This window comes from Vicugna pacos, chromosome 26 (assembly GCF_048564905.1).
Source record: "Vicugna pacos chromosome 26, VicPac4, whole genome shotgun sequence".
Lineage (NCBI taxonomy): Eukaryota > Metazoa > Chordata > Mammalia > Artiodactyla > Camelidae > Vicugna > Vicugna pacos.
Genome location: NC_133012.1, coordinates 25,178,278 through 25,203,743, shown reverse-complemented (window position 1 = coordinate 25,203,743; position 25,466 = coordinate 25,178,278). Strand labels below are relative to the sequence as shown.

Below are 25,466 nucleotides of genomic sequence, written 5' to 3'. Positions count from 1 at the left end.
GCCTGACTGGAAAATGCATTAAAGAAGATCACCCTACATTTGTCTAATAGGATGAGCTGATTTGCAACAGTATCTGGGAAGACAGGGGTCCTTCTATTTCATGACAGAGCACTGCTGCTCACGGGGAGGGCGTCCAGAATGCTGTCAGCGGGGTCTTCTGTGATTAGGAAAGACATGAAAATACACACATCATCTCGTATTTCATGGAATTTGGCAACTCCACATCAGAAATGTTGGGGAACAATCTGGCTAAGTCTTAAAAGTAGGAAAGAGAAACCTAATTCAAAGTGGAATGAAGGTGATAATCTTTTCTAGGAAGGAGGAAATTGCTAGATTAAACAAAGATAATTAAGCCCGATTAGTTAATTACAAAAACATAAACAAAATAAAAATAGTCTAATTGTAGTAAGTAAAAGAAAAGGCTATGTTAAAACAGAGAAAGTAATAATTTCCAGGGCAAAGAAGTATTAATTCTTAGAGGTAGATCAAGAAGGTTTGTAAGGTTCCTGATTGTCCTCCTAATATTAAAATAAAATTGGAGACTAACTATGCTTACATGGAATAAAAACTGTAATAACATACTGCACTGTTTAGTATATAGATTCATGCAAGATATTCGGAGAATTTTATTAAATAGATACGAAAAAACAACAAAAGACAAACATTTGAAAACTCCATGTTCCCCATGTGGATTCCTAGGAAAAGCATTTTCTGTTCGTGAGTGTGGACTTCTTTCTCCCCCTTCTGGGACACAGCCCTCAGCTCCACTCCATCCTAACACACACGCATGGAAGGAGACAGGAACACGGAGCCATTTCACTTGTTCTGGTGACTTCCCAACATGAGCACACTGAGATCAGGCCAAAGAGGGGACACTTGTTCCTTTTGATTTGTAAATAAGTACACAAGGAGCTCTCACTGCGTCCTCTAAAACCCTTGTCGATCCACACACACAAAAATGTGCATTTTTAGCCGGTATTTCAGTTTTTATGTATGGCAATTCTCATAACACCTAGAGCAGATCTGAGTATGAAGTCATGAGCTGTCGGCTGCCCGACAGTCAACTTTGTCACCTTATGATCAGATACCCAATTAAGTCTTATATCTAAAAATACAGGTTTTGTTTTAAAGTCTAGTTTCCTATGTTTGCTTTTTTTTTTTTTAAGCAGAATACTCCATTCACCAGCACAGTATACGCCACGTTGAAATAGTTATGCGTGTTCTGAAGCAGCGCTGGGGGGTGAGGGATTAAATGCTGCCTGTTTCCTCTAGGTCCCCTCTTCCTCGTGAGACTTTCATCCTGGCAAATGGATTTTCCTCCCTCTGAATGAGTACATAAATGCCCCACTTTGTAAGAACAGCCTTCCTTCACATGCCACAAAATATTTTCTGCCTTTACTCACCTTCCCATGTGCCTACAGACTCGGCTAGATTTCAAAATAAATTATTCCACAAATCAAATAAATTCAGAAAAACAGATTGTAAGAAGGCAAGCTTTCTATTCCAAGCATTCTTCTTTTTTTTTTAATTATATTTTCTAATTATGTGATGGTATACTTTGATTCTGAAAATTTAAGTTACTTCAGAGGTATCTGGGGCTCTAAAATGTGCATGCTTGCCTGATGATTTTCAAACCAGAAATCAATTAAAAGACTCTAAGAAATTAAAATGTCACCTTGAAGTCCATCATAAGAATTGTTTTTATCATGCAGAATATCAGTCCAATAGAATGTAAATGGTTTTACAACCTTTAAAGTCTGTGGTTAAAGTGATTGTTTCTCATTTGGTCTCATACTCCATTTCTTCTAGGGAACATGGGTGGCTGTACTTGGCCAAACGCATGTAATGTTTGTTAATTCACCTTCCTGCCCTTTAATAATCTTTTTTTTTAAACAAATTAAGCAAAGCAACAACAATTCTATCAGGAAAGCACATGCCAGAAATCTTAATATTTGCCACCTCGTGCTTTATCTTAAAATCAAGTGGTTAATCCAGGTAAAATAAAAATTATGAAAAACAAATAAAATCTTTAAGTCTTCTCTTACAACAGCTATTTTACATATAACTAAAGATTTGATTTAAAAATCATAAACACTCAGGTATATTAAAGAACAAGGGACGCGCGATCAGTAATGGAAAACTGTAAGACTGTGGCTTGGAAAATGAAACGTTAAAAGTTTAAAAACATTTAACAACAGAAAAATGTATATTTAATAGTAATGTTACTAGACTATTTTGCAATGATACCTTGATTTTAGTGACCCTGACATTCAGACAGCAAAGTGATTTTCTTTTCTATGAGGCTGTGAAGAGAGTTACATGTTTTTTATAATGAGAAGTTTACAAAATCCTCGCTTTGAAGCAGTCCCTAAAGGAAACACACAATGTTCTGAAGCCAAGGGGAACGAGAGCGCATGGCCGCAAACGTACCTTGTCCTTGGGTTACTCCGTAGAACTCCGCGGCTATCCGGGCGGCCTCCTTGCGGTTGCCTTTCACTATGTAGAAGTGACTGAGGATGGCGAGGCTGATCTTCACAAAAAGCTTGAAACAGAAAAGGGATAGGATGGTGAAGTAGACGTTGGAGAGCTGCTGGGCAAACGGCCGGCTCTCTTCCACCACCGACATGGCTGCACAGGACTCCGCCGCTGCCTGTTGCTAGATCCAAGTCTCCAGTGTGCCTGGCTCCAGGCCGGGGTGCCCCTGAACAGCTGGTCCTGTGGAAAGAGAGTATCAGCTGGGAATGATGCCTCCGGCTCAAAATATTTATACTGTCCGTGAAAGTGCTCCGCACACGCCTATTGGTCTGACAATATTCCAGGGAAGCAAAGGCGACACGTGCCTGGCTCCCAAGACTCCTGGCTTTCCGTGCCCATATAGGATGACACCCCGCCTCCCTGCTCTGAGTTTCAAAATCCAGGTATTGAAATTCATATATGGATGATTTCCGTTTTTGGTATCTAGTTGTCAGGAAGGCTTTGGAGCCTTTGTGTCAGGGGTTCACGGTGTTAATGTGACGTTCAGACATCAAGGTGGAACTGAGTCCATCGGCTCACGCCTTTACAACGGCCCTGTTTATCCACCACTAGCTAAATCATGAAGTAGTCTGTGACTTGATGATTTAGTGACCACTCATCAAATTAGCCAATTATATTGCTTTCACTGTGGTCAGGGAAAAAGTTTATAAGTGGATAGCCTGGAAAGCCATAAAGTACTTAGGCTGTTCGTTCATCCATGGAACACTTTTTAAGCACTTATTTTGTGTTAATCACTTTGCTAGCTGCTGAAGAGACAAAGGACGTCCCTGCCAAAAGGATCTCAGAGTCCAGAGGAGGAAACAGACAAACAGATAAATACAAGGGAGGGCAAGAGAGGAAGGGCCTAATCCTGGTAGAGAAGAACACAGAAAGGCTTCCTGGAGGAGGCTGCATATCCAGAGAATTATCAAGTAAACTGCAGTGTCTCATCTTGACTCTCCCAAACGAAGCAAAACAATACACTTCTTAGGCCTATAATCTCTGTTAATCCCAATCTGCTTTAGTTTAGGAAAGAAATCCAACTGTCTCTAAGGGCATCCTTCAACAAGCTATATTTTTAGAAGAGAAATAGAGTGAATTATGAGGAACAATATGCCCAAATACAAAATGGAACATTACACAGGGAGCTTATTTATACACTTCTATGACCAGGTTTGGGGCCTGTTAATTGTTGTACTGCTTCTCAATTCTCCTGAGAAGTTCCAAAATCGAATAATAACAGAGACACAAGCAAACGGAAGTGGCTCTTCGTGGAATAAAGCAGCAGAGCGACGACTGGTCGTACTGGTAAGCACTGCGGGCTTTTCAAGCCGTGACCTTCCCCTGGTTGCACTGATTGACATGAAACATTCCTAAGACAAAGAAGGCCCTGCTGCAAAATAAATGGGTCAGGTTTCTTCTTTCCCTAATGACTGGGTGGTTCCCAGAAAAATAGATTAGGTTGGTATACTAGAGAACAGTTACTACCCTTGATGAAAATGGCCTTGGTCTTGTTTTCACAGGCAGAGAACTAGACTAAAGCGGCCGTCGACTGGGCCAGCGTGCCATTTCACACGTGCTTTGGGAATCAGTGAAAACGAACCAGAGAGTGGTGAGGGGGGGTCAGCTCAGTGACTACAGGAAGATCTCCCTCCGGTTCCCCTGCCCCGTGCGTGATGCGGGAACACGCCCTGGGGGGCAGCCCCTGGACAGCTGCACCATCACAATGCTCTGAGTCACTTGCCCCGCCTTCCACTCCGGAGCTTTAGAATCAGAAATAACCCCCCAAGTCACGCTTCAGTGTCCGTCTAAGGTTTCACTCCTTCCTCTTTACCAGCAAGTGCTATTATAAATAATTACCTCCACATCGGCTCATCAGGGGACTGGATTCTTGGGGGCTGAGGATCACTTTTATTTCAATAAGGCTGCTATCTTTGGGGCACTAAGGTTAACTCTCTGTGGTTTTACCAGTAGAAAAATACTGCTGTCCAATAGGTAGGATTTTGTGTCAAGCTGTCATGCTTTGTTTTAGTGAGTCCTGTGATTCCCACCTGTGTCCTTGGTTAGTATAAACTCTCCTTTGGCAACTTTTACCATCTCTAATTCCGTTAATCATTAAATAAAAATTAAGGCTAAATAAGATAACTCATAATAAGTGAAGTCATCAAATAAACTAGATGCTGTATTTTTCACATTGTAGGCCCATCCAAGTAACACCATAAATAACTTCATTCATATTTAAAAGACAGGAAAAATACTGTGCACCTATTTCCCTGGCATTCACATTTTCTTAAAAAATAAAATACTGATTAGTAATTTAAGTGACGGACTGAGATAAAGAGCTCTATAATTTACCATGCAGAGAGGATGTGGTGGAGTGATCTGGCTGATTATCCACACATCTCAACACATCCAATCTTATTAATTTCAGTCAGTCAGTCAATCAACCAATCAATCAATCCATCAAACCAAAGTGGGGCTCAACAATTGTGTTCCTAGAATGAGTGATCAGAGAGGAGTTAAAAACACAGGAAGAAATCATTTACTGAGAGGTCGCTACAGCTACTTCATGCTACATGTTTTGCATAAATCTTCTCATTTACTATCTTGGCCTGTGTCAGAGGGGTGAGTATTACTGTTATTCCCGTTTTAAAGATGAAGGAAGTTGAGTTCAGAGAGCTTTAGTGACGTGTAAAAGCTCACCTGAGCAACAGCGCTATTTGAACACAGTTCTGACTCTGAAATGCAAGCTCAAGTTACTGCCCATGTTTTCTATTTTTAAGCGCTCACAGTCTGAATGAGCAAGGACTGTTCCTTCGGAGGGAGAGTGAGGCAGAGTCACACAGGATCACACACAGTGAAGACATCTGTATTTAATCAGGTCCCCAAATTAGAACATAAATTAGGGCAGTTACACGCGCTCTGATGATCACACGAGATGGAATCCTGCGTTTGATACATGGGAACAAAGGAAAGGGGACTGGTGACTGGGCTAACACTTCTGGATTATTCAAAGCTAAGGGCTGGTGAGCAGCTCCCATAAGAGCAGCAGAGAGGAAGCAGATGGAGGGACCAAAGTACAGGGTAGTCGAGAGTTCGTGCCTTAAAAACCATGTTGAGTGTTCAAAACAGGGTCAAATGGCTGAGTAAGAACAAAAAGAATGAGGACATGAAAAAGATATTAGGTCTGGCCAGGAGACGCTCACTGGTGACCTTCAATTGAGTATTTTAGTAGGATAATGGAGTGGGAATCGGGACATCCGTGTTCAGGGGTGGTCCTGGAAGCAACTGCCAAATAAAAAGTCCGCTGGGCTTCCTCCTTTTGTCAACTTTCTATGCTCTGTCTCTGCTCCTCTCCACCACACAGGTGTCTGAAAGTTCCTCTATGAGGCCACCCCCTGGGTGTCCCAACCTTCCCCTTTCAAGTCTCTTGCTCAGCTTCCTTTAGCATCCCAGGCACAACATGGATTGACATTGTGTGTGTGTGTGTGTGTGTGTGTGTGTGTGTGTGTTTCAGAGACTTACTTAGTCTTCAAATTCTGATGCAAGAATCTCATTTCCAGAAATTACGGCGCCAGACTGTTTTGACCAAGCTACAGTATTGATCCAAGTTATTAGACTAAAAATGCCAAGCGAACATAATAAAAAGTGCCTGTTTCTAGTGCTTTCCAGTTGATAAATCTTAGCATAAATATTTTTATGGAAAGGAAATCGAGTGACACCATTGAAATAACCATTTCCTTTTAAAAAAAATGTGATCCCTTACTCTATGGCAGAAATCTAAAGGCTCTAGTGGACTTTTTTTATTCCAAATATTGCAAACAATAAAACTACAGGGACACATTTCAAACAGCAAGGCTGCTAACGTTCAGTACAATGGTAGGCATCGTCCCAGCCTCAGAACTTTGTTTTTGAGGAGAATTTGTGCACAGTGAATACAAACTGAGAAAAGTCATTTGTTCGTAAATCCGAAGGTCAATGGTGGCTAATAAAATGAACGGAAAAATGATGCAAGTTGTTATGGTTGGATAACAGCTCACTGTTGTGCTTAAAGCACCACTGAAAACACAACCCTCGTTTTTTAATGTTGTGAAATCGCGTGAGAAAAAATAAGGGCAAATAAAGCTCTTAGACTGTTAGAACACACTGGAGCTTTACCTGTTTACATACATAGGAATCCGAAACTAAACAGAAATGTTTACACTTTAAGTTGAAATCCTTAAAGGGAATGAACAGCTGAATTTAGCCTTATCTCCATTCCGTAGATTTGGTAGACGCTGATTAATCAGTTTATCCACACTTACCCAAAAGCTGTCATCACAGAAGCAGATACTTCACGTAGGGCACTCTCAAAACCCCTGGCCTAGACTTAGACCCCGTGAGGCCACGCGGCTGTCACAGGAAGTACCGTCTTCCCAGCAGAACTAGAGGTACGATGTCTCAGGCGCCTGTTAGATTATCTTTACTTACTGATGAAGGATAAACCCTCATAAAGACTGTAATCATCATACTATTATTCACAGCATTAGATGGAAAGCTGGAGTGAGAGCTGTTGTATTCCGTGTGACCGCACTACTTGGGGGTAAATTCTTGCTTTTGGCTCCTAGCCACACGGCCAGTACAATGGAACAAAAGAGCAATTCCTGCTAGCATTATGATAATCCACAAAGAAGAGTAAAAAAGTAAAACACTATCCACAAAGTTGTCGTTTACTTAGACTTCATCCAGGCTCTTTAGGGGGAAATCGCAGGCTTTCTTCAAAACTCAGAACAGCCTCTATCCTAAAAACTGTGTCACATTAAATCTCACATGTGTGGTCAGTCCAGACTAGAGGTTACTTTAGGTTGAACAGATTCTAGTCATTTATGTGCAGTCCAGGAAAACTTGGCTGAAAGCTGGTAGCTCTACATATCTGAGGATTTAAAAAATAGGTATTATCTTTAAATTAATATATACTTATTAACACCTACTATGTGCCAAGCACTGACTGTTTTATATATTTCATCTATTACAAGTTTTGGGGTTTTTTTTATAAACCCAGCTTTTATTTCGAGGATCACATCTACCCAACCTCAGTCCGGGTATCTGATCTCCTGGCTCCAGAAAAGGACACTTGACCAAACTAGGCCAGTGATGGGAATTTCTGGGACTTCTGCTGGAGTTTTGGGAAAGATGCTCTTACCCGGTAGGGGAAGTTAAGACAGCAAGATCTAACCCCAAAGATGCCAGGCGCCACCCTTGTTGGGAAGGAATCAGCCTGCCTAGGAATGAAGCCAATATAAAGGAAGTGCAGACAAGCTCTGGGAACGTAGTGTCATGGCACCTTCATCTGAACACCTGGATCTAGCCACACCTGAAGCAGCTGGATTTGAGGGTCATATGCATTTGACAGTTATATGAAATAATATATTCCTTTTAGCTGTTAATTAGACCAATCTGAATTGGTATTTCTCTCACATTTAGGGGCAAAGTCCAGACATCTATATTTTCTAGAATCCTTATAAAGACAGTTCAAAGTAGGTGTCATCACCCCTTCTGTACAAGATGAGGAAATAGAGACTTAAAGGCTAAGTCACTTCCCCAAGATCATACCTCTTCAGGGGGAAGTGCTGGGGCTCCAACCCGAGTCTCTCTCACTGCAGTTCTTTCCACGCCATTGTTCACGGCTTAGACCTGAAACACTCGTGCTGCCTGGTTTACTCACTGTTCTCCCACCTTCTCAGCCTGAGCCACAGCGGACCTTTGTGCCATAAACAGTATTTGACTAAATGCTTGTGCAGTTCACTGGGCTGAAGCCAACCGGCCCCACCCAAACCTTTGGTGATTAAGAATTTGTTGTAACTGCGTCATTTTGACAAACCACCTATTTTAAAGACGACTTAAAGGAAAATCTTTCACTATAGCATCAATTTTAGGATCCAAAGCGTGGGACCATATTAGCATTGAAATCTCACAAGTGATCTTTCAAGTGCAGCAAGGCCACCTCATCAGCATTTTTATAGATGCACCTTCAGCATGAATAAAGACGTGAAACGTGCCAGTTGCCCTGAGGTGCCGCCAACTGGCTCAGAAAACCAGGATCACAGTGTCTTTGACATCATAGGTCCTGCCTTGCTTGCTCTTCTTTCAAATCTGATTTTTATCTCTAATTCTGAGCCCCATAAGGGAAGGATCTATTTCACATGTTGTCAGGTTTAAATGCAATAATACACAGCATTTATGCTGCATGATAAAAGCTCAGCAAATACCAGTTATATTGTAATGATTTCTATTATTTCCATTAAATTATTTAGATTTGAATCTGTTGCATAATAAGCACTATGACTTGCTGTGTTTGTCTTAAATGTCCAAATTCCAGAAGCACTGTACCTTCTGCCAACTATAAACAGGTACTCATATAAAAAATCTGACTCCCTCTGGTGTTAAAAGACAGACCCATTTCTAGAACTGGGACTCATAACTAATGCTCTGAATAAAATAAATGATATATTTTTGCTTTAAGATCTCAAGAGGGGCTTTAACTTCCTAGGAAATTTGTTCATCACAAATGTTTTCAAATATTGTATTCATTTTCCCAGGTCCATGGCAAAGATGCTCAGCAGTCTTGAATAAACAGGGAAGACAATAGATACTCCAGGACTTAGAAGTAAAGCTGATATCACATTGCAATCTGTGTTTCCTGGTTTAAGAAACTAAGGTTCCGGAACTGTAAAACGTTACCTGAAGATGTGGTCATTGCAGTGCTAATAAGGCAATGGCAACTGCAGGCTGTATTTGTTACGTAAGACCGCGACCCCAAGCCAGCCCATGAATGAGTTAGTTGTGCAGCAGGGGAGTGCAGACCGCGGAAGCTGTGTGGCCGTCTGAAACCTGGAGGAGCATCCAGCAGCTGGCATTGTGCACGTCCCAGGAGACACTGGGGAAGGCAGCAGAAAGTGCTAGGGCGAGGTCTTCAGGAGACCCAGGTCCAGCTGTGAACGTGGGCAAGTTTCTTAAATCTCTGGATCTGTTTTCTTACCTATGAAACAGAATGATGGTTCTATCTCACACTTGTAATAAGAGTGTATGAGAATCTGCCCTGCATTTTGTTTAACTTCCTTTTAAAAGCACCCCCTCAATTTGTGAGCCTCTGATTTTATCACTGTTTCGAAAATAACAAACCAGCTCGCCCTCCAGTAATAAAACTCCAGTTTCCCAGTACTAAGTAACCACAACCTACCCCTCGGCTGAGCAGGTCAAGGGAGGGCTCCTGAGTTCAACACATCCCGCGGGTGCGGGTCCTGTGCACGGGGAGACGGCGCGGAGCAGAGAAGGTGCTTGCTCTCGTGGTGTTGTATCAGCATCAGCTGACTCAGCCCGGACTTGGCACAAATACAGCATCCAGTTTTCAACAGTAGATTTTCTTGAGATTAGGCAACTTGTGTAGCTCTTTTGTCTAGTGCCCAGAATGTAAAAGGAACCAAAGTCGAGAGAAGGCTTCGTTCACTTGACCACCAACCTCAGCGTTCTGCATTTTGTCTTCTCTCCTGTCTTCCTCACTCGGTGCCGGAACCATTCTCCAGCCTCAGCTTTTCCTTCCAGGTACATTTTGGTTTGATTTTGTTTCAAGGTAACTGCCTCCAATTTGATCCCACTCAAGCTTTCTACGTAGCATCCTTTAGGGGAGCTCCCCCCCTGGCCTTGGTCTGCAGTATCACCAACGGCAGTGGTGGGCTTGGTAGATATTTAGCAGAAACAAACATGAATCTGTAGATGAACCCTGAGGTCCCTGAAACCAAGGTGCTCTTACAGATGGCAAGGGAAGGGAAGGCAGACTCCATAAGAACGCTGAGGGCACCAGCAAGACGATGGTGCCTTCCATCCCCTGGCATGTTGTCACGTGGATCTGGGAACTCACACACAGAGGAAGTGAAAGATCGCTTTCTGAATAAGTGAGTGAACACTAGTGAGGCGTTCACTGGGGTCAAATAGGTATTGAAAGTGTATGTTTTCTCCATCTTTGATTTGTAGTCTCCTCTGTTTAACGATCTTGCTATTCAAACAAGCACATTTAATATTGACCCATTTTCTGCACAGAGGTTTATGACAAAGAACATCTGCGGCATATGGAACGAGCCTAGTTACTCTCAGGGCACCTGAGGGTGGGCTGCAGGCTGAGGTGTTCCCTGCTCAGATACGAACACCTCCCGAGAGGCCAGGCTATCTAGATTTGAATCCTGATCCTCTGACTTGCTAGTTGCATGACCTCCAGCAAGTTAGTTAAGCTCTCTGTGCCTTCAGTTCTTCCCTGGCAGAATGTGAATACTACTGCTGATGAAAGCATTTTCAGGGACCCCTGAAAGGATCGTGGCTTTAGGCATCATGTGCCTACTGCGTCCACAGGGTGAGGCTTCCTTGACGTCAGGCCAGCACACCCTGCCGCACGGTGAGTCCAAGCCCCAGGCCCAGGCTCTGGTGACTCCATGTTGGGTTTTGTTCCTTATAACTCATTTTTCAGTGATCCTGGCCAACATGACAAAATGATGAAGGCTTGAGGGTGTCCAATAAAGAAGACCTTTTCTCCCTCCCAAAGGAGGAAGACAAACAGGAAGAGGGGGTCAATACATCACCCTGGTGACCCAGAGAGGCTAAGCTGAAGGATCCCATCCATTTACTGAAAGAATTAGAAAAATTTATCCACCCAGCTGCTGGCAGTTCTGGACTGAAGCCGACTGCTCAGTGAGGCGGGGACGAGCCTGCTCCTGGAGGAGCAGCACAGAGGCCTCCTGCGGGTGAGAAGCCAGCTCCTGAGAGGCGGACTGTGGAATGGAGGTGAGCGTGTCCACACTGTCCTCCTCCCCACACTTAACGTCAGAGTGGTCGCTCAGCGCGGGGGAGAGAGTCAGCTGGGTCTTTACACGTAAAGAAAAGTATCAGGAGTTCAGAAGAGGTATCCCCTCCAAGTCCCTGCGAAGTGTTAAGAGCATTTAGAAACTCTAAAGGATTGGTAGAATAGGAGAGGAATTGTGCTTAACCTTATTTTGACTTTCTAAGCATAATCCTCCAGCAGAAGAATGAGGGAATGAAGGTAAAGATGTCACTTACTCAATAAACCAATAATACTCATGCAAGTGGTTATGGCTAAGTCCTTGGAAATAAAGGTCATTGAAGATACTTGAAGCATTTTTCTCAATACATGTAACAGAAGACTAGGCGTTGCCTGGAGTTTAACAATCACAACATACATAAAAAAATGAAAATGATTCCTCGCACTTGAGTTTCTGCTGCTAGACTGAGTAGCACTGAAAGTAAAGAAATAAGGTGGAGACAAGTCTTTGACAAGGTTGCCCTTTATTATTAGAGAAGGATCCTGGTCTAACTCCATCAAATCTCTGTGATGTTCACTGTTCAATTAAAAAAACATTCACTGAGGGCCTCTTCACGTTAATGAGGATACGGTGGTCAACACGACAGTCTCTGCCCGCATGGACCCACACGCTTGTCTTAAAACAAAGGAGGCTCATAGGCTTAAACACTGAAAGGAAATTATGCCCAAACTGTGATCCATTGTTCCCGCAAGGACGAACACTAAATATTATTTGAAGGCAGTTGAGAAGGTAAAGAGCAGCCTTTGAACTCTTGGGACGACTCTGACTGCTAAAACGGTATTTATTGGTCAGTTATGAGTCCTCAGTATCCTTATCAATTACTGACCCATTTCTCTCTTTCATACCTGCACGTAGATAGAAAAATACAACCTCATAACTCGCCAGCCCAGAATCACCATAATCAGGTCACAGTCAAACAGGGGGCAGCTTTATTCTACAGGAATTTAACTGGAATACATATCTCATGACATCCCATTTTAGAAATTTTTAATACCCGAAGTCTTGAGGCTTTTTGCTTCAGTTTTATCTCATGATAATTCGTTTTATCAATTCATGTCCACCTGGGCCAAGATGCGTCCAGTCTTAGTGGAGGCTGATTTGTTTCTTCAGTCAACGCCTGGCCAAGTTTCCAAGTCAGATTTATGTTCTAGGCCTTGTATAAGGTGACCTTGTAAGGTAATTATCGTTTAAGTTTTGTTCAACCAGATGTGCTTTCCAGTGCACACACACCTGTGTATCAAGCTCTGTTTTTACTCCATCTCTTTCATCTTCTCATTCTTGTACCTGAATAACTCATTAGTAGGGACAGCTCAGTCTTTAACTTGCTATTATAATGTATGGCAACAACACTGTGCTCTTCTAGTCAGACAGTTACTGTAATAATTCTTGTCCTTTTAATAATCGCTTTAAAGTTGCTTGATACACTATTAGTGTTAATCATTGCTACAATGTCCCTGAAATACATGTTATACAACTGTCAGCACACGAAAACACACACGTGTTCACAAACACACACAGAGTTGGTTGATGATAACTTGGAAAAGATTCTTGAGACAAATTCCTTAAACTTAACTGATGTATCTAAAGAAATAATGCCACAAATTATGTTTTATGGTAATCCAAATGATAAAAATAATTTTGACAATACAGCTTTGAGGTATAATCTGGAATTCTTGGAGTAACTTTGTAAATCGATTTCTAAAGCAGGTTTTATTTTTTCCCCTTTTGGAGTGATTCTCAAACATCAACAGGTTTTCTTAAGTTCCTTATTTATTTCCACGGAGGTTTTGGTGTCAGTGGGGGTGACGCCAATTAGCCTTGTGCCTCACAATGGCTTCTCGTGAATACTTTAATGTAATATGCCCAGATGTGCCAGACATAATGTGACTGCCCAGAAATAAAAATACAGTTTCATCACAAAAGTCAAAACTGTGTTAACAGCAGTGAACAGACTGAATCCCACAGTCAGCTGCTCTCGGCCAGCACCTGGGAGACAAGAGCTAATCTGAAGGCCCACCGTCCTTGGGACCCGGGCGCCAACACGTGACTTGCTCTTCTGGGCAGAGGCCTGCAGAGCAGACGCGCAGGCCCCCGCGTCCCCCCTTCCCCACCTCAGCAGACACCCAGCCGGGAGCATCAAGCCTCCCCTGGCCTGGGAACCCGCATGAGGACAGCAGGTGTGCCCAGCAGGGACACAGAGGGGGAGCATGACCTCTGCACTTCGAGTCACTGAGGTTTAGCACTCTTACTGCCGCACGACGCAGCCTGGCTGACAGACCAGTCTGATGGACTGCCAAGCTTCCGTGACAGGAAAACACGTGCTTTAGATTTATACCCACTTCTCAAGTGCCCACACCATGTCAGAGGTCAGAGAAACAAGCATGCGCAAAACAGGCTTCCCTTTTGCCGTGGGACTTGTATTCTCGTGAAGGAGCCAGATAATAATGATTTAAAAGATAAATACAGACTGACAGGTACAGTGTAGAAGTAAACGCAGTGTTGTGACAAAGAGTAACAGTGGTGACCCACAACCAGGGAAGCCAGGGGACACCTTTCGGAGAGCGTTAAGCAGGGATCAGAAGGACCAGAGAGCCGGCCACGTGAAGAGGGTGCCAGGCACAGGGGAGGAGGCTCGGGGGCCTGTGGGAGTCAAGGATTTGGTTTCCCAGGACCTGACAGAAGGCCACTGCGCCTGAAGCGTGTGTGAGGGAGGCCGGGCACAGGACGGTGCTGAAGAGGGGCCCGGCCACTGTCCCAGGGCCACGGACAGCAGACGCGGTGATGGACCCCCATGCCCCTCGGGAACTGAAGCTCTTCTTCTCCAGCCGGCAGTGCCGCCTGCACCTGCCCTCAGCTGTCAGCCCCCTGGGGAACTGCCCTGGTGCCCCCTGCAAAACCGCCTGCGTGCTGGGCTCTGCCTCCGTGACTTCCTCTTGAAGAACCAAAACACAAGATCACAAGTCCACAGGGTTTTATTCTAAACTAAATGGAAGATGACTGAAAGGCTTTACTCAAGGCGAGGCAGGATGCTGTTAGCTGGTGCGTACTGAATCAGAGGGCGGGTGGGGACGCTGCCCCAGTCATCCAGGCGAGGTGACGGCTGGAACTAGGGCAATGAAGTAACACTTGAGAAACGTGGTTAAATGCAAGATACATTCCAGGGCAGAACTGACAGAACCTGGTGACTAATTGGATAGTGAGAGAAAGGCACGCATCAGAGAATAACATCAAAGTGATGGCACAACAGAAGCGTGGATGTGCGGCAGCGGAAAATGCAGGGCACAGAATTCAACACTGCTCTGTGAAGCCTGGGTACAAGCGCATAAAGGAAAGTACTGAGCTAAGACTCCAGGGCTAAACATCTTGCGAGATAATATCTGGAACTCATTTTAGAAGATTGTCCCCAAAGAAATATCTACTCGGTACAACTGTTCAAACACGGCCACAGATGACTATGGAGTCCCTGTGGCAGTCCTAGATATTACTACATGGTGTTTGCTTAATAAAGTATCGGCAATGAGCTGTCATCTGGCACTCTGTAACTAAGCTGAGCGTAAATACTGTAAACTAAAGGACAAAAAAGAGAACGTGGTTCTTGCTCATGATTATGTACCCGCAAAGGCTCAGAAGTCAACAATGGCTGGATATTCCAGAAAACAGACTCGTAACGGTAAGTCTAATGCCATGAAATGTCATTTTCGAAAAGGTATTTGTTCTGTTTCAGGACAAATTATGCTGAGAGATGGAGACTGTCTTTGCCACGAATTTGTCTAACACAGGTTCACTACGGGGATTCTAATAATTCAACAAGCCAATAGGATACAGGATAATCTCTCTTAATAAACCAATAAAGAAATAACACGTCCAAACCACTGGTAGATTAATTACACTACTGCTCCAGACCAGGGGAGTCGCACCTTGCTGTGAGCTGGTTCTCAGGGGAGACGGCTGGGCCAGCTCGAGCTGCCGGCCGGCCGCCGGCACAAAAGCGCAACGCCCCCCGCTGCCGAGCCCGCAGCTCCGAAGGGCCACAGCGGTGCTGGCGGGCCAGACGGTCTTCCCTGCTGGGGCCACTGCTGGTACAGGAGTCCCTCCGTCACCACGGCAGGAGCTAATGCCCCAAGGTCTTTGGAGAGCTGTCTGGGTCGGCAGAGGGCGGCCCTACCCAGACCCAACGCTCGGGAAGCCCTCACAAGCTCCGAACATTTATAACCTGAAGATCCCCTCGCCAGAGCTGCTGCTTCACCATGCTTACCGATGAGCCCCCCGCGGGGACCCTCGGCAGCCAAGCTACTGAGCGCTCACTGGCAGCCACAAATGTGGACGGTGACACCCCGACGCTCAATGTCACTTCTACATCAAAACACTGACTTCATTCTCGAAAGCCACTTCACTCTTAAAAACCATTTGTTATAAACAGGTGGATTTGAAATCATGCCAACCGCCGCACAAGAGCGTCACACAAGCTCAGCATTAGTGAGTGACCAGAGAACAAGGAGTGCTGCCTCCTCTGACCTCAGACCACGATCTAGAAGGTGCTGCTGCCACCAGCGAGCACCCCATCTCCACAGCCTCCGCAGGGACTCCCCGCGCAGCTTCGCTCACCCTCAGACTCAAGCGTCCATGCCTGCACACGGGGCGTCAGGCCCTTGTTTCTTCTGTAGGCAGTCAAATCACAGGTTCATGAGGCCAGAGCTGATCAGTGAACTCTAAGTCACATGTGCGTACCCCGGCTGCAAGCAGTGCCGGGAGATGCAGTTTTCTGGATTCTGTGCTGGGGAGGCAGAATGCACAAGGTGCAGAACTATCACTGCAAGGAGAGAGCACTGAAAAAAATTTAGCAGACATGAATGACAGATGTCCCCCATCATCAACAGTTCAAAATCCTCACTGGAGTTTAAGCTCTACTGATTCCATCACCAATGTACTCAGCTTTCCACTGAATAATATATACTGACCACTGACGCAATCAAAAATATAATAACCAAGAATTGGGGATGCTTGACTTAGAGTGTTCCTTATGAATAATGATTATCTGAGAATCTGCACCAATAAATTAGGAATGGACCAGCTGTTAGCCTGCTTTTTGGCAAAGTCAGCCTTTCTCTCAATAAAACTGTAAATGATTATTTGAGCTCACTGGAGAGGGTGGCTGCTTGAGAGATTTATTTACAGTGTCTCAGATCAAAACATTAGACTGACAATCTAATGAAATGCTTCTTTTACAATTCCGCAGGGCCTTCAAATAACTCACCCCTCGGTGGATCAGAGGCAGTGAGGTCACGCGCAGGCACCACACTCGGCAGGTGAGCTCAGAAAGCTGGCGTTGGGGCTTTCTGTTTCCTTTGCTTCTAGAGCTCATCTCTCGGCAAAGGAATTTTCAGAAATAGGCTGACTGGCATCAGTTGTGCTAGTATCTTCCAAAGCAGATTTTTGGAAACTAACTGTTACAATTTCTGGTAGGAGGTGCTGTAAGAATCTTTTCTGTAATAATAGTGAGTTTGCCTGCCATGGTTCACCTTTTTAAAAAAAAAAAGCAGATTCTCTTCTTTGTTACCAAACATGGTTGTTTTAGGCAGTAATAAAACAGATAATGAACACGTCTTCATTAAAGCAACTCTTCCAAAGAGACAGAATCTCCTTAGCACAACAGCAATCAGATATTAAAAAACACAATGGGAATATTAAGCCAGTGTTTCAAGGCCCATAAAACAGACTCCTACTCTTTAACACAGTTGGCTTAACCAGAGAATTATGTTTTGAACGGTCTAATAACATACTATTATATTTAACAATAAAAATTCTATTAGCTTATATATACATATATATAAATATTGGGTTTGGAGGTTTTATATATATATATATATATATATATATACACATATATATATATATGTAAGCTAACAGAATTATAAATATACATAATGTTATCATTTCCAAATAATTTTAAAACATTATCTTATTAATTCTCATAGTGCACTGACGGAACAGAAGCATCGTGTGGGCTGACTAGACACCACATATAAAAATGTCAATTTAGCTACTCCCATATTACATTATCGAAAAAGGTGGCTTCAATCATTTGATATCATTAAATATTTTGATTTTACTTAGGCAACTATGACAGACACTAACAGGTATTTCTCATTCTGAGATCTAAACAGCTCTGCTGAGAACAGACGTGGTTTAATCTACAACTGAAGACGCATTATGAAAGTGAGCAGCAAAATGACTCGTAAGTGGTAAACACATGAAGCAGCCAAAAACATTACTTGGAAGACTGGTAACAGCACACAGTAAATTAGAAAGCAAGCACCTGTTCCCACTCCCTCTTGCTCATCCCAGGGCATTTCTTTGGATCCCAAATAAACACTCTGTACAGATACTCTGTAATTGTACATGGAGGAGCATGCTTGGATCATGCCCAACTTTCCAGAGCGCCCCAGTGCTACCGAATGTGTAATGTGTACGTAAGTTTAGTGCATTTGTCCAGCTATAGATGTAAAATCCAGCAATGATAGTGTTTAAGGCATTGGGTCAGCTCCCTCTTCGGACCTTTCATTAAAGACTACAGTTTGCTTCTGAGATCTCTCTTCACCAGATCACCTCTCTCTCTTTCTTCATATGCTTGGTATAAAATGCAAAGTTTCTCAACTAGCAGCAAATAGCAAGAAGGTCCCCTAGGTTTCACCAGCACAGAGACCATAGGTCTGTTTACTGCCTTTAAGAGTAGGTTCTTAACAACATCTCTTAGCTGCATAATAAAGGGCTTCCACTCATGCCATTTCTTGCTTCCAGCGAGATATCCCAGAGAGATTTGAATACTGTCAGCAATTCTCTCCATGGAAGCTCTGTTGGCCCATCTGAATGTGGCAGAACCAGTGTGGGGCACGAGGCACTACTTCATGCTGCTCAGACCACCCACAGAGTGGCACTGACGACCCCCTGCTTCTGGTCCCCTGTGGCATCTTCTCTCCACGCCTGCACCTGTCACATGAGGCCCTGGCCCCATCTGCCTCTAGATCTGAGTTATCTGAATTCACAGCTATTGCCATGAGGTTGGAAAACACTTTGTCTTTCTCGTGTACCATTTTTGGCTACGCAGGGTAGGGAGTGCTGGGTTTTTAATATTCATTCCCATTCATTTATTCTGGCTGCACACATGAAATGTTCTGAATCAGAAACAGTTTCCTTATTAATTATAATCAGTGGTAAGTGCACGGGACCCTGCTCCCTGTACTTTACCCCTAGAGCACAGGAATTTAAGCCAGATGGGAACAGCTCCCTCATGGTGGTCAGAGAATGACAGATTTTCCCTTTATACACCTGTGAGAGACAGCTGGTCCTCTCCTTCCCAAAAGGGGAGAGAAAAAAACAAAAGCATGAACAAAATCTTTCTTTGGGATGGGAAGGATGCTGGTTTTCACCCTAACCATATGGAATGTAAATGTGTTTTTCTAGACATACCCAGTCCTGGCTTTTATATCCGAGAGCTGTCTCCTGGGTCTAGGCTTCATCCCTTCGGAAATATGAATACCTTGGAGATAGAACCCAGTCCCCCTGGCGCCTTGGGCCCTTAAGGGTCCATCCGGCTGTAAGCATGTGGCCCTCTCAAGAAGTCAGGCAATGTTTTATCATGCTTTCAAATCAGAGCAGTTAATTAGACCAACAGATACAGACCTATGAAATTCTTAGCATTCAAGAAAACTGGGAGTTTTGACTAAATACAGTACAGTGGGGTGCCGCCTGACTGCACATGCTGGGTCACGAGCTTTAGTGCGCAGAAAGCCAGGACCCGGCGATGTCTGATTTGGGGGAGAAGTCTGCAGGACATCATCCTTACAGGTTTGATTCACGGGGGCCCAGGGTTTTCACTTGGGGATCGTTGTAAAGAGACCCTCTGCCCAGCACGTACCAACATTCCAGACTCTCTGAAGAAAAGCAGGTGTTTCTGCCGACAGCTTCAGAACAGGAGACATTTCGATCCCTTAGGAGAAGTTTTATACCAGTGCAGGGAACCGTGGAACTGTTACTGGCCAAGCTCCCAGATGCCGGCCAAGGGCCAACCCTGCAAGCAAGTACTTCTCAGGGCAGGAGTCTCAGGCCTATGGTGTTAAGCCTTCTACACGGTCCCGGGAACTATTCCCCCCGTTTATATCCACCCCAGATGCAGCTGGCTTTGTTGCCGGCGGACATCTAGAGACTTTCCTCCAGAGAACACAAATGAGTTAAAGGTAATAAATCTCAAGAGGCATGGTCTGAACCTCTGGACTTCTCGACCCTAGAGCTTTGGGGGTCTGAAGTGTTACAACCGGGTCCTGGGCAAACTGCACACTCACACATGATGCCCTGAAGCCAGCCCGCAGGGGACAGCTCTTCACAGGTCCATCTGCTCCAGCTGGGATGAGCTCCTCGGGATGTGTGTGCAGGGATGTAAATTAGAACCTGGGCTCCCCAGTGACCAGATGTCCGCCGCAGGTGTCAGAGAGAGAGTTTTGACAGTGGGTTTCTGGTGAGTCTGAGGCGGCCAGGAAGAGAGAAGGGTTATCTGGCTCTTCAAGTAAGAGAATGTCACACGATTCACAGGCAGCTTCTCACTTTCCTGAAAGGACCACTGTCTGGATACCAGGAACAGAGAAGCTGGATACTAACTGCCTAGTCTGCCTAAAGAATCCCAGTAACTTCCGGACAACTTCCGGATGCCTCTGACTCTCTAGAGAATATGGAAGGGCTTCTTGCTTTTCCCTTTTCTCGGGAGGGTGAGGTACAGATTCACAGAAACCAAAGGTCTCGGGTAAAACTTCCAACTCCCACCCCTGAGGATGCTCCGCATACTGTTCTGGTGCACGTGGGGCAGGCGGCTGTGAACCCACGAGCTAACCTGTCACACAGGCGGACAGTCAGAGCACACAGAGGGGCCACGGACAGGGGACTGGAAGGCTGGGCTCAAAAAGCAAGTCTGAGAAAGGAGGGCCTGAGATGCAAATGGAGAACCAGAGGGCAAAGCCGAGACGCAAAGAGTGACAGAGGACAGGACAGAAGTGTGGAAGGGTAGCTGCCTGGAGAAACACTGCAGAGGGTTGGCCGACGATGGGCTTTTCCAGGAGCCGCACGGCCCCCTGAGTGGACTATCTGCTTCATTCGAAGGGCCTCGGGCTGAAAAGGTAATTCTGATGTAAGTAAGAAGGAAAAGAAATGTACATACTGTAACAAAACCTGAAATATATTCTTAAATTTCCTTATGAGCCATAAGAGTCACACTTGAAACAACTTAAGACAGAAATAAAATGACCTGCAAGCAGCAAGTTTTTAAAACTCCATAGCCCTGTGTCCCCTCAAACGCCCAGAAAGTGCTTTTCCCTCTGCTGAACTGTTTTGTTCTTCTAGTTTCCTGTCTATAAAGAAATGCATAGAAATAAGACTTCCAGAAGTGTAAGACTGGTATGGTCTGCTTAGCAGTCTTGAGGAATTATAGGTCTTTCATTAACCAAGTTAACATATTCTGGTTTATGAAGTTCCTTTCTGTAAGAGTTCAAAGCAAGGAAGTCCAGGTAAGTAGAACTTGTCAAGGAATATTTGGGAGAGGCAGGGAAGCTTGAGTTGGAACCCAAGGAATGGGAAGAAAGAATGTGACGGGATTACAGAAGAGGGGGCGTTCTGAGTGAAGGGAACATGGGTGAAGGCACAGGATGTGAGGAGATGACAGACCCAGGAGATGGTGAGCGAAGGGAGAAGTGAGTGTTGGAGAAATGAATTCGGTAACGTGGGGTGGACTCAGAGCATCTGAGGTCTTGAAAATCAAGCAAGGAAGCGGCAGACGGTAATTCATAGCTGAAGATTTGGGATAGGCAATTCACAGGAAATGAGCAACCAACATACTTCGTATCTAACCTCACTTACATTCAGAAATGCAAATTAGCAATCAGCTCAGCATAACAAACAAAAACTCCATGGTTGTTAACTGTGCCTGGAGTGTAAATGGGCACAATCTATCTGAAGGCAGTTTGTCATTTATCACAATCTTAAATGCACCCAACTTTTGGAAACTACGTACTGCAAGAGAAGTCTTATTCAGATGTCTTACGTTTGCACACGTTTTGCTGGGTAAGCCAGCGATGTGCAGCCCTGACTTCTTACTCAGGCCGTTGCAGGGCTGCACCTGCACTGAGCTACCTGACAGAGGAGGTCGTGTCTCCTTGCTTACTGCTTGGTATGGAAGGGTAGGTTCCTCAAGCTCAACATTGCTCGGATGAAATGCAAATGGTGCATGTGCATGACATACATCCGGGCACTTTGCGTCACCCCTGAGGGACTCGGAGGGACGTGAAGCTCATGCTGTGTGCTGTGCCAAGAGTAACAAAGTCCTCAGTCTCTGACCAGCAAGTCTCATACCTTCTGCCTTCATCCATGAAACAGTCCTCCATGACATGCCAGTTAACTGGTACCCAGATGGTGTCACAGAAGAGTAATTATTTGCAAATAAGATGGAAACATTACCTTTATGCTAGGGGTCTTCCTACTCTTAGGAAATATAGCTAAGCGTGTTGTCCCTCCTTGACCACTTCCTATTCACTCAAGCGCCGACCAAGCCCCCCAGTCCCTCCCCTCATTACTGCCGTTAGGGTCTCAGCAGAAATTATCAAAGAGTGAAAGATATTCAGTCAAAAAGCACTAAACCTTAACTGAGGTCCATAGTGTCCTTTTAGATAAACAACAGCCTCAGTTTCCTACCATGAAATCCTGGTATTTGACTCACTAGAATTCAGATTAAAAAACATTAAGAGTAAAAGAAGAATATTTTCTGATGCTAAAGGCTACCATTTATTATGAAGACATAATATTACTTAACAGATTTTATAAAACGGAAATATAAAGATGGGAGGAGAAACAAAAACACAATTAATTTGTGTCTTTGAAAAGCCCACAAAGAAAAAAGACTAACTAAAATAATAAAAAAGAAAGCACACACATAGCTAATGAGAAGCAACAATAACCATCAAAACAGAAGAGTTACATCTCAAGGTAGTTTCTACCCAATTGTTAACGATCAGATAATCCAAATGCTACGTAAGTATCCCACTGCATAGAAAACCAAGGAAATCTTACAAATTCATTTTCTAATTTGAATATAATAATACAATAATAGTATAACAATCCATAAAAAAGAAAAACACAGATTGATGTCAACTATGGATATTTATGGCCAAAGCTTAAAAGAAGAATTAGAAAACAAGGTATAAGAGCATATTAAAACTTAATTCCTCATGCCCACGTGGAGTTTATTCCAGGAATGTGCAATGGCTCAACATTAGGAATCCATTCATATAACCCACCATATTAACAGAGTGCCTTAGTTGGTTCTGGCTCCTATAACAAACTACCATTGAATGGGTGGCTTATAAACAACAGAAATTCATTTCTCACAGTTCTGGAGGCTCAGAAGTCCAAGATCATGGTGCAGGTGGATTCAGCGTCTGGTGCGAGATGGCTCCCTGGTTCACAGACCAGCAGTCTTCTCCCTGTGCCCTCAAATCAAGGAAGGGGTAAGGGACCTCTCTGGGGTCTCTTTCAAAAGGGCTCTCAACCTACCATGAGGGTTCTACCCCCACAATCTGATCACCTACTGGAGGCCCCATCTCTTAATACCATCACACTGGGAGTCAGAATTTCAATATATGAATTCTGGGGTAGGGAGAGTCACAAACATTCAGTCTATACCACAGAGCTAGGGATCACATCCAAAGATACAGAAAATGCATTTGAAAACAATTCAACACTCATTCATGGTAAAAAAACAAAAACAAAAACAAAACCCTTCACAATAAAAAAGGAATTAGTGGGTATTTCCTTAGTATCAATATTTTATATATATATACTCACACACACACACATATCTCAAAGCCAGCATCTTATTGAGGATTTTGCTAGAAATATTAGCTACTGTGATGGACAAATGAAAACACTTAGAAACAAAAGAAGTGAAAAGAAGGTAAAGTGTTCTCTAATGTACACAATACAATTAAATATCTAAACAATCCAAAGAAATAATGAAAGAATTACAACAGAATGAGAGAATTCCCCCACCACATCCCTATTCTGGCCCTATCGTGGACCTGTATGTGTTTGTGGAACACCCAGTCACTCAAATTCAAGCCATCATGTCATAACAATAATAGTAATTTCATTTGTGCTTTCACAACCTACTTTCCTCTGTATTTGGCACACTATCTAAGCAGTCGCTAAATCACAGATTTTGACTCTGAAACGTCCCTGTCAGTCTTCCTTTTTTTCTGTTCTACTGTCGTCAACCTCAGTCACTTACTCTCGACATGTAACTTGTAAACGGCCGTAGTTCAGTGATGCTACTCTTGCTTAATATGTAATTTCCTGTGATATAAGATTCCAACTCCTTGGCCAGGTTTTCTACAACAAGCCCCTAATTTACCTCTGTAGCCTCTTTTCCAACTAATCTTTTATACATGCGTTGTTTAGCTGGACCAGACTACTGGGTATCTCTTAGATAAACCTATACTTGCAGTCCTGTATCTTTCGGAATGCTCATCTTGAACATCAACACTTGTTACAATAATCACCCTTTTATTTTTTTAAAGTCATCCTGTAATAAGAATACCTAATTGTGTCGTTTATACACTGTGCTAAATATTTTATAGATGCTGCTTTGTTTCAGATGACCAAAGATGTAACTTCTTCCTCCTCTCAAGTCCACAGCATTTTGTGACTTCCTTGGTATTTATATTTCACGTTTCAGACTTCTGTGTTCTTAGTTTATTGACTCCACCAGATTATAAACTCCAGGGGGGCAGAAAGCAGTTAGTACACATCTCTGTATCATGTGCAACACAGCAGGCATTCAGTAAATCACTGCTGTACTAGTAAACTGTGGCTACCTGGAAGATGAAAACCTAGGGTAAAAATTCAAGTAAGGATCGCTCCTTAGTTCAGTTTATCTGTTTTTCATTACTTGGCTCAACTCTAACTTAGCAGGGACTTGTCTTAATAGCCCTCTACTCTCGAAGCCTAGAACCATACAGGGCTTAGTAGGCACTCAGTAATAATCCTACTGGGATGGTCGCACGAAACGTAACTGAGTGATGAAGAATGCAAAGAAGCAAGGGCCCGACAAACAGATGACAGAAAGCAGCACCAGGGTCAGACCATCACGTTCCGGTCTGCCGGTGTCTCTGGGGTTGCTAGACTCTTTTGGTTTATCGACGCAAAACTTAAAAAAAAAAAAAGAGTTCAGCTGATTACTGGACCCTCTGAATCCCATTTTTATAATTACAAAAATCCCCAGCTGCAAAATGAAGAGAGTATATTTAAGGTCGGGGATTGGCACGGTCTGAACTCTACAGCCCCTCAGGGCCCTTATGTACTGATGGCTTGCTCATTTTAAATTATGAATTTGTATGTTATTTTAGGTTATATATTTCTTTACCTATATATGATACAAATTAAATATTTTATATAAATAAGCATTTAAATTACATTTTGGGCCGCGTATTCATTTCACAGCCATCACCTCCTTTGATCCAAAGAACCCAAGGAGGTCATCCTTTCAGTTACCGGATACTCCCTGCTAAAAATGCAACTATCCAGAACCGGCACCATCGTCCTTATCGTCTAAAACAGATTTAGCTGCCGCTGGAAGACAAAGTATTAATAGAAACTGGTCTAAGGGAGGGCGTGGAAAGTAAAAGGGCCCCCAAGCCCTCCCCAAAATGTTGAAGTTCTAACATTGACCAGGGGTGACAAAGGGGAAGCCCCTCGTTTCGTTCAGTGATGCTTCCAAACACGACACGTCAGGACACACAGCAAACTACCTTGCCTCGCCGCCGGTTTTAAGCGCACATGAACGGAACCTAAGCGCTCTGGAAGCCGCAGCCCAGACCACCGGACGCAAGGCGGGAGAAAAGCGGGTGGGCGGCTCCGGGCCGGAGAAGGGGAAGCGAGGACCCGGGAGGCGGGCCTTCCGTGGCGAAACCCCGCCCCTGGCCGTCGCTGGTTGGTGGCGGAGCCAGGCCGCGGGCGGAGGGGCGGGCCCGCGCGCCGCGCAGTCTCTTCAGC

At 44.0% G+C, this 25,466-nt stretch overlaps 1 protein-coding gene across 3 annotated transcripts in view; it reads right to left on the bottom strand.

The window, feature by feature from the left end:
- ASB5 (ankyrin repeat and SOCS box containing 5) overlaps positions 1 to 25,423 on the bottom strand; it is a 62,250-nt gene extending 36,827 nt beyond the window's left edge. Inside the window, exons 1-3 of one of the 3 annotated variants that reach the window (XM_072950508.1) lie at positions 25,223 to 25,326; positions 22,806 to 22,900; positions 2,431 to 2,715 (exon numbers count right to left, since the gene is read on the bottom strand). In XM_072950508.1, coding sequence (XP_072806609.1) covers positions 2,431 to 2,626 — 196 coding nt within the window. In that variant the 5' untranslated portion in view covers positions 2,627 to 2,715; positions 22,806 to 22,900; positions 25,223 to 25,326. Of the gene's footprint in view, positions 1 to 2,430; positions 2,716 to 4,117; positions 4,177 to 22,805; positions 22,901 to 25,222 lie in introns of those variants that run through there. The other 2 variants (XM_072950509.1, XM_072950510.1) reach the window with 2 other exon arrangements.
- Between the last annotated feature and the right edge of the window lie 43 nt (positions 25,424 to 25,466).